General features: G+C 55.1%; 1 protein-coding gene across 4 annotated transcripts; it reads right to left on the bottom strand.

Moving 5' to 3' along the window:
- Positions 1 to 3,652: 3,652 nt before the first annotated feature.
- LOC122377528 (ubiquitin-associated protein 2-like) lies at positions 3,653 to 14,428 on the bottom strand. 4 transcript variants are annotated; one of them, XM_043357630.1, is made up of 12 exons: positions 14,402 to 14,428; positions 11,624 to 11,876; positions 11,207 to 11,350; positions 10,802 to 10,979; positions 9,522 to 10,136; positions 9,008 to 9,171; positions 8,625 to 8,834; positions 7,998 to 8,444; positions 7,060 to 7,204; positions 6,601 to 6,749; positions 5,408 to 5,572; positions 3,653 to 4,797 (listed from the first exon to the last, which is right to left on the bottom strand). In XM_043357630.1, exons 2-12 carry the CDS (start codon positions 11,792 to 11,794, stop codon positions 4,213 to 4,215), a joined length of 2,973 nt encoding a protein of 990 aa, XP_043213565.1. In that variant the 5' UTR covers positions 11,795 to 11,876; positions 14,402 to 14,428; the 3' UTR covers positions 3,653 to 4,212. The 4 variants fall into 4 exon arrangements, with proteins under 4 accessions (XP_043213565.1, XP_043213564.1, XP_043213567.1 ...); XM_043357629.1 differs by having other exon boundaries at positions 14,386 to 14,403; XM_043357632.1 differs by having other exon boundaries at positions 5,414 to 5,572; positions 14,386 to 14,403.
- Positions 14,429 to 14,960: the final 532 nt, after the last annotated feature.

The raw sequence follows: 14,960 nt of genomic DNA, 5'->3' as shown, positions 1-14,960 counted from the left end.
AATGCCTATTTTGCCCCCCCTGGATCCGCCACTGACTGCTCCGATCCTGGTCATGCAACCAACGTTCATGGGTGGTGTTTCACGGCAGAGCACTGCAGTGCGCTGCGTGTGTCAGAGCATTGGGTTGCCATGGCAGTGTCAACAAAGTTCACTGTGACGCTAAGCTATATGACAGCATCCCAGAACGCTAGCACGCTGCGGTACCAGCACCAGCAGCATGCTAGCAGTATTTGAACTCAAACCTCTGTTCTTGGTACGGTTTTTCAGAACATCTCACTCTGTTCCAAACGTGATTCATCATAAACTAAGAGATCACATGCAACGTCATTTGAGTGATGCTATGGTATGCCGTAGCTACCAGTGCACACAGTGTCTGGATGGTGAAACAGGGCCATTATTAATCACATTTGCTTTGCTTTGTTTCAGCAGAAACCTGTCTGCACATGGGAGGAGCGCAACAAAAGCCCATCAAGTTCATGCATGGCAGTGGATCTCAACAGCAGAAAACCAGAAAGAACATGGATGCTTGTAGATTGCAGTTGTACACTGCTGTTATCACGTGATGTGTGTGGCTGGCATTGCTCCTGGCAAGAACCACCTGCAAGTGATGAGATGGTGCCTCAGTCGTTGAGTGTGCTGCAGTGTGAGAGGCGCCCTGATCTCTACTTTGTGATGGGTTTCCATTGGAAGTTCAACTGAGAAGTGAGAAGTGACTGTGACCATGCTCGAGCATGCCAGTGGAGCTTTACATGCTTAGGGCAGCTTTTGAACAGATGCTGACCATGGCATGTCCCATCCAGTTATCACGTGCATAGAATGGTGGGGGGAGGGCAACTCTGGTTGAGTCAGCCCTACTGCGCTGGGGGTACAGATGGCCGCTTACGTTTGGTGTGTCCTGCACTGCATTATCAAGCCCAGTCTGCTGCCACAGGCAATGGATCGGGCTGCACTATATTAAAGGCAGACTATCTTGCAAAGGAGGCTGGCATCCTCTCCCATAATGACACACCAATTGGCAATCATCGCTGCGATGATCACGAGGGTGTCCGCTTATCTAACATGGTGAGGTGGAGAGCCAGCTCAAGCTGGCCTGAGGGATGGTTTTACTTCATCTGAGGCCCCCTTTCCCCGCCTGCCAGGTCCGGTCAAACGACCGCTTCACAGTGAACGACTTGCAGTGGATGCCGTCCCACAGCGCAACGAGCGCGCCGACCAGAGGCGGCGGCCAAGAGGCGGCCGCGCTCCCCCAGTCGACGGTCCCGGTGGACGTCGGCAACGCCCACCGCGCGACCATCAGATCGGCTCGCGACCGCGCCGTCGCCGACTGACCGCATGACTGGTATCTGTTCTTGATGTGGGACCGACTGCCACCGCCGGTCGCGGAAGGGCATCGCTCATCGGCCATCGACGTTCACCAGCTTCGCGTGGGTCACTGTTCGGGCTGCCACCAATACACCGAATCGGATGGAACCCTGTCGGCGAATGCCGGCGGTGCCCCGACATCGACTGCGCGGCGGCCAGTGCATCGCGTGCCGGGAGGAGGCTGGCACCCCCGATCGGTCATTGGTCACAAACCGTGTCCCAGCTCATGACTGCATCCAGCGCAGCTCTGTGCGATGTTCTGCTGCAGTCTGCCGCGTGTGTTGAAAGAAGAATGAACACGAGAAAACCTCAAAACTTTATGCCTATTAGTATTTGACCAGTATTGGAATAAGTTTGGATTTTGAGAATTTGTGTCCCTGTGCTTGTGCCTGTGTGAAAAGGCATGCTTTACGGTGTACCATCTCAATTTGTGCGGCTGCTGACAAGCCACCTGGGTGCCAACGTATGTGCGAATCCGCGAATACGTTGTGTTTCGTCAGTCGGTATCGTTCTGAAAATATTGACTGCAATAGGCTATATAGCGTATGACGGTTCAGCCCAGCAGTAATAACTGACCATTGATTGGGCGAATTTTGTGTGGTGGTTCGCTAATACATAACCTAAAGAGTGTTTTGCCGGAATTGTTTAGTAGCAGAACTGACCGGAATATAAGTAGAATGCAACGGTTTGAATCGTTAATTTGTTGAAACGATTGTTCTCTGAGACCACTGTGTAACTTTTGACCTGAGAATCACCAATTATAACGACAATGGTGGAAGCAGTAGGCACTGTAGAGTGTAGGCAGCACTATATAGTTGGCACACTTACGCAAGCACACGACTTACGCAGTGGACATCTGCATCATGCATGTTAAGGTTTACTGGGAAGAGTGAGAAATTAGTCAAGGCGATATTTCCAATTGAGCTGGGGCGGAGAGGGGGAGGGGACGTATGGTCAGCTATGCCAATAATTCATTCTCGTTATGCAGCTGTGTAAAAGGGCGTCGTTTTTTTCTTGGGTGAGACCTTCCCCATTGGCCATTTCCAAGCTAAATCGTGGTGGAGAGTCTGGAGACCTCAGCCTCGGTAGTCGGTACCCTGCGCGCTGCGCCACCTTGCGAAACATAAAGCAGCAGTCCTGACATCTACAGGCGTTACTTTTCATGAAAGCGTGGATGTGTTCGCGCTTATGCGAAGAAAATTCTTCCGAGTATGGTTGATAATGAGATTAATTGTTGTCATTTATTTATTAATTCATTGGCAAAAGTACCCTAATAAATCGGTAAAGTAGCTTAAACTGTATCGTATTTCCTTGAGAAAAAATGACGAACTCATCCTAAGACATCCAGATTATTGGATGCGTTCGTCAGTTGTAAGTAGTTCAAGTTTTTGGAAAAAGTTGCTTGTGGAAAATCATAATATTTCAAAGATATGCCTATTTTCGAATAGTTTATGCATTTATCTGCATTGAAAAATGATTGTAAAGCAAAAGTGCAAACGATTGTTGTCAATTTATTCTCTCAAATCACTATTTACGAACGCACAAAACTCCAGCTTTTAATTTAGTGCGTGTGCGAATTGCGGTCAGGAAAAAAGATTTAAACTGTCTATATTCCTCTTAAAACAATGAAGGATGAATGAGAAAAACGCTGTTTTGAACAATTGTATGTTTATTTTTTCTCAATTAAGCAAAAAACCAAAATTTTCAACTATTATTACATTTGCTCTCACAAAACCCATCACTTTTAAGCATGACGTCATGTCAGCCAAACTTACTAGCGCCATCTCTGGAGAGCATCTTTCGAAACCTCCAGACGATAGAGAGAGCCCTCCACAGGGCGTCGCCATCTTGAAAAAAGCGCTCGGGACAAGCTTTTCCGATTCCCGTATTTCACGTGGAATTCCGCGGGATTTCACGTGGAATCGGCAAAGAACGGCTTGACTTCCGATTCCACGTGAAATTTCACGTGAAATCTGTTCAAAGAACGCACCCCAAGGCACAACAAGACGACAGCATTTACTTTTTTAGTCTCGCAAACAAGCGAGCTGTACCGATGCATTCCCACCGTCCTCCTCACCGATAAGCGAGACTCCTCCCCGATAGGGCCTTGCTCCCCGATAAGCGAGATGAATAATACAGCATTAATTCCTGAGAGGGGCTTCCTATCTTGTCCCAACCCAGCCTTTGGTTTTTATAACTGACATTTACCAGGGTATTTTGTCGGCCCGAAATACCGACGTTTGCTACCTGACGATAATGAAGACGGCACTAGCCTTTGAGAACCAGTGAATCACTTCTTGGGTTTTGTATTGACGGCGAAGTACCTCAAGGAAGGCATTACAAAACATGAAAGTAGTAAGTTATCGCGACACCTAATTTCCAAAACGGCGCAGAGTCAGCGCGAGCAACACAGTATGTACACCGGCTCTCCCGTCCTGTGTCCTCTCTCTCGCGCGCGCTCACACACAGACTCGTGGTTCCTCCAATGCCCTGGCCGGCACCGCGGGCCACCGGCCGGCCGTATCACAAGTCTAAAGGTACGTGGCCGGCGGCCGAGCGGACTTACTGAGGTTAAAACCGCCGCGGTACGGGCGCCGCCGGGCCGGTGGCACCGCCGCCCGGCCACCACGCGCCTTTGTACCAAAACACATGATTATCTTCCAAACAATTTGTGCCTCACTGTGAAGCGCCTATGTACAGACGGGCAGCGGCACACACTACCACATATTTAACATCGAACACAGAAGAGCGGGTCCGTTTTGCCGTTTCGAGTCTCGCACGCACACGCTGCACACGGGAGCGGAAAGTGGCGACACGCGCCGCCGGTAGGTACGGAGGAGGGCGGCGCGCTCAGTTGGCCGGCCAGTAGCCGCCGCCGTAGCTATTCTTGGCGGCCGGCTTGTTGGCGGCGGCGGCGCGCTGCGGGGCCGACTCGGCGTGCGCCGGGTGCACCAGCTGGTGCTGCGCCGGCAGCGGCTGGATGAACATGTGCGGCGCGTAGCCGCCCGGCGCCGCCAGCGGCGTCGTCTGCGGCTGGCCAGCAGCCAGGCTGAACGGCGGCGGCGTGGCCGCGTGGAAGCCCTTGTTGTCGAACTTGCCGCCGAGCTGCTGCATCTTGCCGTAGAGGTCGGCGGCGCCGGCCGAGCCCGAGCCGGCCAGCTTGTGGGCGGCCGAGCTGCCGAACTGGGCCGCCTTGTAGTCGGCGCCGGCCGCCGACGCCAGCGTGTCGTAGGCGCTGCCGGCGAACGAGGCGGCGTTGTAGGCCATCTTGGGGTACTGGCTGCCGCCGCTGGAGGCCTGGTGCGCCGCGTTCGTCGCCGGCGGCATCGGCGTGTAGATGCTGTACTGCGGCACGAACGGGAAGTAGGTGTAGTTGGGCGGGATGCCCGCCGCCGCCGCCGCGTTGAAGAACGGCTGCTGCTGCTGCTGCTGGCCCTGAGGAAGGGGGGGGGGGGGGCGTCAGTGACGGCCACAGGCTGCGTGTTGGGTAATGGTTAATCTGATGGGAGAAACGTAACAGGGATGTGCAATAAAAACACGCCGTCTACATGAGTTGGAGCGGTAATTGAGCACACATATCTCGTTCGATTTAGCGGATAAGTCTGATAAGACTGCTGAAACAGGAAAAATGAGCGTAGGAACATAATGTTTGCCAAGCCAGGCTCAGCTAACTATCTGGAATATATTAACGCTGTAATAAGACGAAAGAAAATATGCAAAGAACTAACGAGAAATATATCATCAAAAGCAAAAAGTGATAAAAAGTTTCATCAGAAGAGGGGAAGAGAAAGCAGCAGCGAAAGTTAGCGGCCAATATTAGCATCGCGTGAGACAAGCGCAAACCAGCTGGAAGGAACGCAGCCTAGAGAGACTAGACAGATAAAAAGCCTAGAAGTCTATAAGAGAGCCTCGGTAGACGGACTACCGCGCGGCCTCAGCCGTCGGAGCAGACCGGCGGGGCCGACTCCACTGAGGCGCTACAAGCTGCGCGCGCGGGCGGCGGCGGCCGATGAAGCGGGGCGGACTGGCGGACTGGCGGACACACCTTCACCTGCGGGTTCAGGGACGACTGGACGGGCGAGGCGGCCTCCTGGCGGCTGTACTTGGTGTCGGCCATGGCGGCGACCAGCGCGGCGGCCGCGTCGCCGCGGCCCTGGCTGCCGCCCGCCTGCTGCGCCGCAGCCGCCGCCGCCGCCTGCTGCTGCTGCTGCTGCGACACGCGGGGAGGGCGGCGGTCAGGCACGGACGGGAACACTGGCCAGTCGCGGCCGGTTAGGGTGCACGCGTGTGTAGCTTCGGACTCACGACGCAGTTTGTCACAACTACTTCGAGTTCCGCAGCTGGTAACTAGTTGGTAAGCAGTTGGAAACTGGGAAAGCATATAAACCAGTATAACGCCTTTTGGGGCGACTAACGAAGCGAGCGAGAGGGTGAGCCTTGCACGTGCGAAATTTCGAGGGGGTACCTCCAACTGACTTGTGCACGGCACCCTACTAACCGGTCTCTAGCGATGTGCCAAATTTGAGCACAATCGGCCCAGCCGTTCTCGAGATCTGGAAGCGGCACCCTGCACGTGCGCACGTGCAGAATGGGTCCCAACTGACTTGTGCACGGCACCCTACTAACTGGTCCCTAGCCGTGTACCAAATTTGAGCGCCATCGGTCCAGCCGTTCTCGAGATCTGGAAACGACCCCTGCACGTGCGCACGTGCAGCAGCACCCCAACTCTGGCACATGGATATGCAGTGCCTAGTGGGTGCCTACCTACATGCCAACTTTCAGCGCAATCGGCCAAGTAGTTACCGAGATATTGCAACAATTATAAAACTGACACCTCTTCGTTTTGCGCGTGGCACGTGCATAAGGGGTCACCCACATGCATCGGGAATAGTCCAATACTTGGTAGAAGGAATGAAGCTACCCTACAAAAATTACCCCGTGTAAATCGGTCAAGTGGTTGCTGAGATATAATCCTCGCAAAAGCGTCCGCACGGCCGGCCGGCCGGCCGCTCATACTCAGAAATTTCCGTTAATCTAAGGAAAGACTACGCTCGCTTCGCTCGCTCCGTAAAAAGTAGTGAACCTAACCCTCTAAAATGAAATAGCATGTCCTCTGAAAACATTTCGTACAAGGCTACGTCACAACGGCTCGCAATGAAGCGATAACTATCGATTACACCCAGTAACCGGGCAGTGTGCCCCAGCCCCCCGGGCCGCGCCGCTGGCCGCGCCGCTCACCAGGTGCGGGAGCCGCTGCTGGAGCGCCTGCATCTCCTCGTAGCCGTAGATCTGCTGCACACCCGGGTAGAAGGTGGGCATACCCGTCTGGCCGACAAAGTACTGCATCGGCACGCCCGGCGGCACGCTAGGCACGCTGCCCGACCGCGCTGAAACACAGCAAAACACACCCGATCAGTGAGGAGGGGTACCTTTGGAGCACGGCAGAGAGAATACAGCTCCCCGACCGAACTGGAACAGAGGGGTACCTTCAGGACAGGGCAGAGAGACAGCTCCCCGACCGCACCGAAACACGACACAAACACCCGGTCAGAAGCGAGGAACAACTTCGGAACACGGCTGAGAGAATAACGTTTACTGGTCTGTACTATTTAATCGATGAATTTCACACAGCAGTCCTGCAGCCTCCCCAGCCTACCGGGCGGCGGACGGGCGGCCCGTCAGCCGGCCGGTACTCACTGGACGCGGCGTGTGTCCGCCCGGAGGCGTTCTGCGCTGAGCTGGGGCCCGCGCTGGTGGCACTGCTGCTCAACCCGGCCGGCAGAGACGAGGCGGCCGTGGACACGCCGTCCGACAGCGAGCTGGCCGGGCTGGACGGGTCGTACTGCCGGGACGGCCGAGACGGGGCTGTCAGAGGGGGACAGCGGGGACAGCCGGGACGGCCGAGACGGGGGCTGTCAGAGGGGGACAGCGGGGGCAGGGGGGACAGGCAGGCGGGGCTGTCAGAGGGGGACAGTCGAAGGCCGGGACGGGGCCGTCAGAGGGGGACAGTCGGAGGCCGGGACGGCGGAGACGGGGCTGTCAGAGAGGGACAGCCGAGACGGGGCCGTCAGAGGGGGACCGTCGGAGGCCGAGACGGGGCTGTCAGAGGGGGACAGTCGGAGGCCGGGACGGGGCTGTCAGAGGGGGACAGTCGGAGGCCGGGACGGCAGAAACATGGGCGGACGGAAATGTCGGAAAGGGTCACCCATCGGTGGCATTTATATAGTTTGATTCTAAATGGAAATGAGTTTATGCAAGCAGCATGAATTATCTAAGCGAGGTAAGCCTTATCCCATGAATGAGTGCTTGAGATTTAAATGACACTATAATCCAAATGCACTATAATCTCGCAACAACCAATTCATAGTCCATAGAGCACTCTCTCAGCGCTCGAATGTCGCCACCACACCACTCAGTCCGTACTCCGTCGTACTATGGAGGAAGCGGTCACCCCGGCTCCGCTCGGTACTCGGACACTGTTATCGCTATGTTAGCAGCCTCGGGTGGTGACTAGGCCGGGTCGGGGACGGGACACACCACGCCGCTCGGGGCCACCGCTCTCTGAGCGCACACTCGGCGGCTGACCTGTCGGTGCCCGCTGCTCCGGGCGGCCCGCGGCCGGGACCGGCGCTCACCTGACTGGCTTTGGCCGCGCCCGCCAGCGCGTTGGTCAGTTTCTCCTGGAGCGAGTTCCCGGTGAGCGCCGCCGAGCCGGGCACCGAGTACGCGCCGCCGTTGAAGGCGCCGGCGCCGCTGTAGCTGCTGCTGGCGAAGCTGCTGCTGGGGAAGGCGCTGGAGGCGGCCGCCTGGCTGAAGGCCGAGGGGGCCGCCGTGGAGGCCGCCGGCGGGCTGAAGCCGGGCGCCGTCACCTGGCCGCTGTAGCCGGCCGACAGCTGCGCGAACGAGGCGCCGCTGACGCTGGGCGCCGGCGGGAAGCCGGCCGGCGCGCCGCTGGACGCCGCCGCCTTGGACGGCGAGGAGTAGAGGCCCGGCGCCGGCGGGAATGAGGCCGACGAGGCCGCCGGGTCGGCCGCCGCCGCGCTGCTGGGCGCCGAGTAGCCGGCCGGCGCCTCCAGCGGGCTCTGTGGACAGCGAGCGGCGGGCTAGAGCGGCGCTACGGACGGACGACCGCCGGGGACTGACTACAGCACACACACAGCACACAGCACGGCAGTCGGACCGAGTTAGGCCTGGCGCGGGCGGTGTTAGCGAGGTACGGGTCAGGGTGTCGCCAGGCCGGGTCACGGCCGCGTCCGGCCTACCTTTGCCGGCTGGCTGGGCGCAGAGAGCGGCGCCATCGTCTGCTGCTCGGCCGCCGGCGGCGCGCCGCTGGACGAGAAGCCGTCCGCGTCGCTCTCGGAGGCGGCCGTAAACGAGGACTTGGTGTCGGCCAGCCCAAAGCCCAGCCCTCCGAACTTCACCTCCAGCGAGGATACCAGCTCTTCGGGCATCTCCACGGCAGACTCGGGTATCTGAAACAACGCGGACGGGCATCGGTAAGCATGACTGCGACGAAACTAATAATGACAAGACGACACAAAAATAGATACATGAGCCGGTTAATGAAATGCCAAAGGAAAAGGTCACTGGGTGGAGAAAGATACTATATTTGTCTGGAGCCCCAAAAGAATATGGACTACCGTACCTTTGGCGGTGGCCTTTGTACCCTGGTTCTAGGCTGAGGTATTGACGGGGCCTGGCTAACGGTCGTCGCAGCCGGCGCGGAGGACGCCGCCGCCGCCGGGGCCGACGACTTGAGCGGGCTCTGGTAGCTCTCCGACACGTAGTTGGACGACGAGTAGATCAGACCTGAGCGGCAGGGCAGCGGGAGGTTAGACGATGCTGCTGCAGTCACCAAGGCAGAGAAAATGGTGCCCATGTCTCACATTGATTACAAACTGATGACAAGTAAGTATTCATAACATAAAAAGCCATGAAGCCCTTAAATTGGAGAAGAAGCCAGAGAAAAAAAAAGCTGACGGCCAAGAAGCAGCTCCCACGCGATGCTACGGAGGCCTTTCTGTTGAAAACTATCTAATGAATAGAAGAGCCAAGGCCCAAGCCATCTCATAAAGCAGAGCTCAGCAGTCAGCAGCAGAGCTAGGTACCCATAAGTCTGCCATCCTGGTCGGGCCAGCTTACGGAGTGGGAGCGCCTACCTGGCGGGTTGGTGTAGCCGGACGGGTAGGCGGGCGCGGCAGGCGCCGGCGCGGACCGCGACGTGGCGCTGCTGTAGCTGTACGTGCCGCCCGCGGACGCGCTCGGCGCAGAGCTGGCCGCCGCCGTGTCCCCCTCTGGCGGCGCCGAGCCGAACTGCGAGTACGCGCCGGCGCCGTTGGTGCCGCTGCCGGCGGCCGGTTTGCCGAGCAGCGCGCTCAAGTCCAGACTGGGCCCCAGGGTGGAGGCGGCCGGCGGCTCGGCCAGCGCGGCCGGCGGCGAGGCGTCGGGCGCCGGCGCGGCGGCCGGCTGCGCGGGCGCGCTGGGCGTGAACACCTTGGTGTCGGACAGTGAGCCGGCCCACTCCTCGTTGTCCCAGTCGTCGGCCGGCGGGAACGTCTGGTCCCAGCTGCCGCCGGCGTCGCCGCCCGGGTTCGTCCACGTGTCGATCGAGGCGAAGTCGTCGCCGCGCGGCCGGCCCTGGAAGCTGCGCGCCCCGAGTCCGCGCCGGCCGCCGCGGCCGCCTCGCGCGCCGCCCCGACCCCACCGCGGCCGCTCGCCGTCGCCGCCGCCGCCGGCCGCGTTCTTCTCGTTTTCCCGTGTCTCCCTCGCCTTCCCTGAGGGTCAGGTCGGGTACGTCGGGTCAGTAAGCAGCGCTTGTCCAGCATTGAGGCAGTCGACGCTGACTGAACAAGTGCATACAGCCTTTATGAAAGTTCCAGCTTGTCCATTTTAATAAAATTTGGTGATAAGATATATAACAACGACGGATCATTTCCCAGCTTTGGCGCCTAAAAGCAACCACCAAACTATAGAAACCGAATATATCACCAAAAAAAGTCATCACAATGACACATTCAAAAAGTACACACTTTAAAGCAAGAATAGCTTTCGCTGGCCATCGGTCGCTCCACCCCGCCCGGCCGTTAGTACCCACCAGTCCCAGCCGCCACCCCCACAGTATCCACAGTGCCCCAGTGACTGGGATTTGCCCCAGTGGCCCAGCCCTGTCCTAGCCGCCCTCTCCCACCAGTCCCAGCCGCCCTCTCCCACCGGTCCCAGTCACCCTCTCCCACCAGTCCCAGCCGCCGCCCCCACCAGTCCCAGCCGCCGGCGCCGCCCCCCCCCCCCCACCAGTCCCAGTCGCCACCCCTACCAGTCCCAGTCGCCGCCCTCAGTCCATTCCCAGTCGCCACCCCCACCAGTCTCAGTCGCCGCCCCCACAGTGCCCCAGTCCAGTCCCAGCCGCCCCCCCCCCCCCCCAGTCTCAGTCGCCACTCACAGCTGCGGTCCTGGCCGCCGCCGCGCCGCAGTCTCGGGGGCTGGCCGCCGCGGCCGGCCCGCGACCGGTCCCGCTCTGCCCGCTCGTCCTCCTGCGGCCGGTGGTTCTCCGCGGAGCGCGACTCCGGCGGCGTCGGCTTCGGAGGCTTCTTCTTCTTCGTCTTCTCCACCCATTCACCCTGGGGAAGAAGGGCGCATTGGTGAAGAGCAGTACGATTAGAAAGATAAAGATAAGATAGGAAGTAAAGTCCTTTGACCTTCGCACCATCCTACCCTTCGCTCTGCAGGGCCAAGGACGCTCGTCAGAAGCATTTATTATCAGACATGGGCCGCGAACTGGACTAAATATGAGCTTCATTACGTGAGACGATGACAACAGACAGGGCAAATGTGTCGCGAAGCTTACCTGGTCGTCACCTTCTAGCAGCATGTTGATGGCCCGGGTGGGGTCATAATCACAGTCGTACAGCGCGATCTCTGCCTCGTCTTTGGTTTTGCCTGTGAGCTGTACAACCTGACTGATTTTGTCTTCATATACCTTATCTTCTTTCTGAAAGCGAGCAGAACAGGATTAGAATAATCGATACGCGGCAGTCCCCTATCATCACCTTCGTCCTACGTATTACTGATCATGGCATGTCACCAACATCATGATAAAATGCCAAATGTTACCATATATCTAGCAATCAGATGACGGTAAAAGTCCTGCTGTGTCCACCACAAGACGCCGACTGGCCAGAGCGAGACGTTCCTTACGCAGGGCTACACTGCAGCGGTTCACAGCACGCCGCTGACCTCTCGCCTGCCGCGCTGCGGCGCTCACCAGTTTGCTGTGGTGGGTGTGAGGTTTGGTGGCCGGCTTCTCCGGCTGACTCTGCGAGCCGCCGCCGCCGCCGCCGCCGCCGCCGCCGGCCGGCGCCGCTGTGTCTGCCTTGCCGGCGGCCCGCTCGGCCCTGCCGGCGCGGCTGCGTCCCGCGCTGCGCCCAGAACTCATGGTCCACCCACTGTGTCACACGCTGAGCCCACGGCCGACAGACAACAAAACACGCCCTCCTATGTACAGTATGTACATAAATCTGCCGACAGAACAAATACACAGGTGAGCGGTCGGGAAGACGACAGGATGAGGACACAAGTGCAAATGTAGTAAACTCAGCAGGTTTACTAGTTACTACTGTTATCTAGTGCCAAACGATGGATAGTGACACATTCCTCCCCCTCTAGTTCCTTGGTGCACACCCTTCCTTACCAAATTTAATGATACAATTAAGTGCAGCCCATGAGCCCATGAGAACTGACCACCTGAACCCATCGCAGGCAGCATACATCAAAGCAGCACTTGGTCTGTATCCTTAATTGCATGACTCTCCTCCACTACACACCAATCATCATTTTAGCCAACCAAACCACTTCAAGCCTGGCCAAGCTGCTGGCTAAATACCCATCTAGACTGCTTATTCTTGGACCATTCACAATGAGTGACTATGCCATGATTATTAGTACTGCTCAGAAGAGCTTATGACATAAGAACACTGCTGCAGCTCAGGGGCAACTATTTATAGTACACTGTGCTCAGGGGTACACTTGCAGACAGTCACAGGGTAGCAGACAGATTCAGATGGATTTAGCAACACCTGCAAGAATAGCAAGGTTGAAGTGTGGAGGCATTTAAAGAGATTGTAGATTTGTAGATTGTATGCTTGTGCATGTGAATTATGAGAGCATGACTGCCAAATAGTCCTCAAACAGCTCTCGCGCAGGGCCAAGCATCCACTTGCCAGAGGAAGGCATGTGCAGGCGCCACCCTTGATATTTCCTTCACATTTCCATTTCCTAATTGCTCAGAAAGCACTTGGGAGATAGCAGAGATAAGGTCCTAACTCAAACAACTTCCTGACCTGTCCATTCTAAAAATAAGAAGAAATCACAGCAATGGTGATAGCAAGCTGAAAGATAAGACTGGAAACATTTCAAATTTTTAAAGTCTGGCCATCCTCACTGCACTATGGGATTGGGGACCAAGGTTCGTTATCACCTTAACAATGGAAAAGCCAGCGAAAAATCTTTAGTTCTGCATATCAAGCATTCTGCAATCCAAGAGACATTCAATGCTCCAGCTCCAACTACAGTCTGCTCTGGTTACCAAAACCAAAATGCCAAACAAGTATCACAAAAATGAAGATTACACAAAAATAAAACGAAAAGGCTTGCTGTGCATCAAAATCAATTATTCTGTATTGTCAAAACCTGACCCTAAGGAAAGAAAAAATAGGGAATTCAGCCTTGCAGCAAAAAATAAAGAGATTTGATAAGCTATAATATCCAAATGTAAAACACAAACTACCTACATGGTAAACATAAAGATCCATTTGCATAATGATGTGGGCAACATCACACAAGTTACTACACAAGATTGGTTGGTGCAAAATAAAACTAACATGGAAGAATAGTGCAAAAATTGGGCTACCACTGAGAACTAGATCTCTATTATTAAGCCATGGGTTTAGTTTAGTGTTCAAAGACCATGGATAGTGTTCAAGATCAATACTATTTTCAAGATTACCACATAGGTACTAAATGGGTGTGATTGTGGTCAGCTGTAGGTACTACAGACCAAAGGTGAGCAAATAATCTAAACTCATCAGATTTTGAAAAATTATCCTGTGCAAAAAGCATTAAATTAAGTTTTTTTTGCACAAAAATGGGTACTATTTTCTTTACAAATACAACTAGATACAACTAGATGGAATCCAATAGATCATCTTGAATTTTATGTTTCCTCCAAAATGACATAAGAAATGAGCACTGAACTAAGACCAATTACTGGTCATAAGGGATGAAATCCATATCACCATACTCCTGTCACTGGTCAGACATTTTTATTTGTGAAATCCATTGCAATGCTAGAAGCACTGGGCGCGGCTGCAGAATAGACCGAGGCTTCTCAGAGCAGACTGAGGATGTTATGAAAAGGATCATGAATGTGCAAGGACCAAAAAGAGGTATTAAGTGAACCCTTGGATTTCTAGATTTGTGGTTGCATTTATTATTCAGCAATAAGCACTGATCAGCTGACCATGTGGGAACGTAAAAGTAACACAACTTAAGGTACGTCAGCCTGTGACTATCGAAACAAATGATCAAGCACCAATTCATCAAGAGAAAATAATGGAAAGATGGTAGATTTACAGGCATGTGCAGTGAAATAATTCAACGCTACATCATTGTCGGGCAGGCCACGCTTCTAAACAAAGAACACACTGCGCCACTTTCGCCGCATCTGTAAACCTCCGCACATTTGAAGCAAATTACGCAAAAACCCTGTAAAGTATGAATAAATATGCCATTTAAGTGCTAAAATGGCCAATCATATAGCCTCCTAGCACTTAAGCTACTAGAAATAAAGACGTTTATGGCGGAAAACACCCCATCACCAGTATCGTGCCACTCCCGGCAAGGAGCGCTTTAATAGGAGAAAATCAATGTAACATGGCACATTGATAGAAAGATACGAGGAATAATAAAATAAAAGCCACTTGACACACCGAAATAACCGCAAAATCAAATAAATGGCCAAGCAATCACCCGCAACCAATCTCACCAAAACCCGCGAATACAATGCGGGTCCACAATGCGCCAGTTCCCCACGGTCACGTGACCTACACGCATGCGCAGTAGTGGTAAGATTTATGACTGGCTCCTATGAGTGATGCGGGGGGGGGGGGGGGGACCGGGGAGAGATGCAATGCTGACTGCAACAAGCTTATATTGGACCGCAGAAAGCCAGTGACTTTTTGGACGCATCTACCACTGAATAGTTAACTTATCATTAGTCTGAAAGTGAAGCCTCTTTCTCACCAAGAGGTGTGGCGAACTGGCGAGAACCCTATCATCTCAACTTACATCCGTAACGATTGAAGGACGACTTAGGCCATCTCGATTACTGTTCCACGTCTGATGTCACATCCACAATCGGTCCTGATGATGCAAGAAGCTGGTCCCTAGTCAATGTGCAAGCCGCGACACGTCCATGATAGGTCCTAGTCAGGGTATGGTCCTAGTCACCCCGTCAATGCGTCAGCCGGCCTCCTGCACTGCACCAAAGTCCTCTCCCGCCGGCGAAGCCCTATTTACTTTTGCCTCTCTGTCACAAACAACCC

Source organism: Amphibalanus amphitrite, unplaced genomic scaffold, assembly GCF_019059575.1.
Source record: "Amphibalanus amphitrite isolate SeventyFive unplaced genomic scaffold, NRLGWU_Aamphi_draft 000046F_arrow, whole genome shotgun sequence".
Lineage (NCBI taxonomy): Eukaryota > Metazoa > Arthropoda > Thecostraca > Balanomorpha > Balanidae > Amphibalanus > Amphibalanus amphitrite.
Note: the sequence above shows the minus strand (reverse complement) of the source record. Positions and strands in the feature narration are given on the sequence as shown.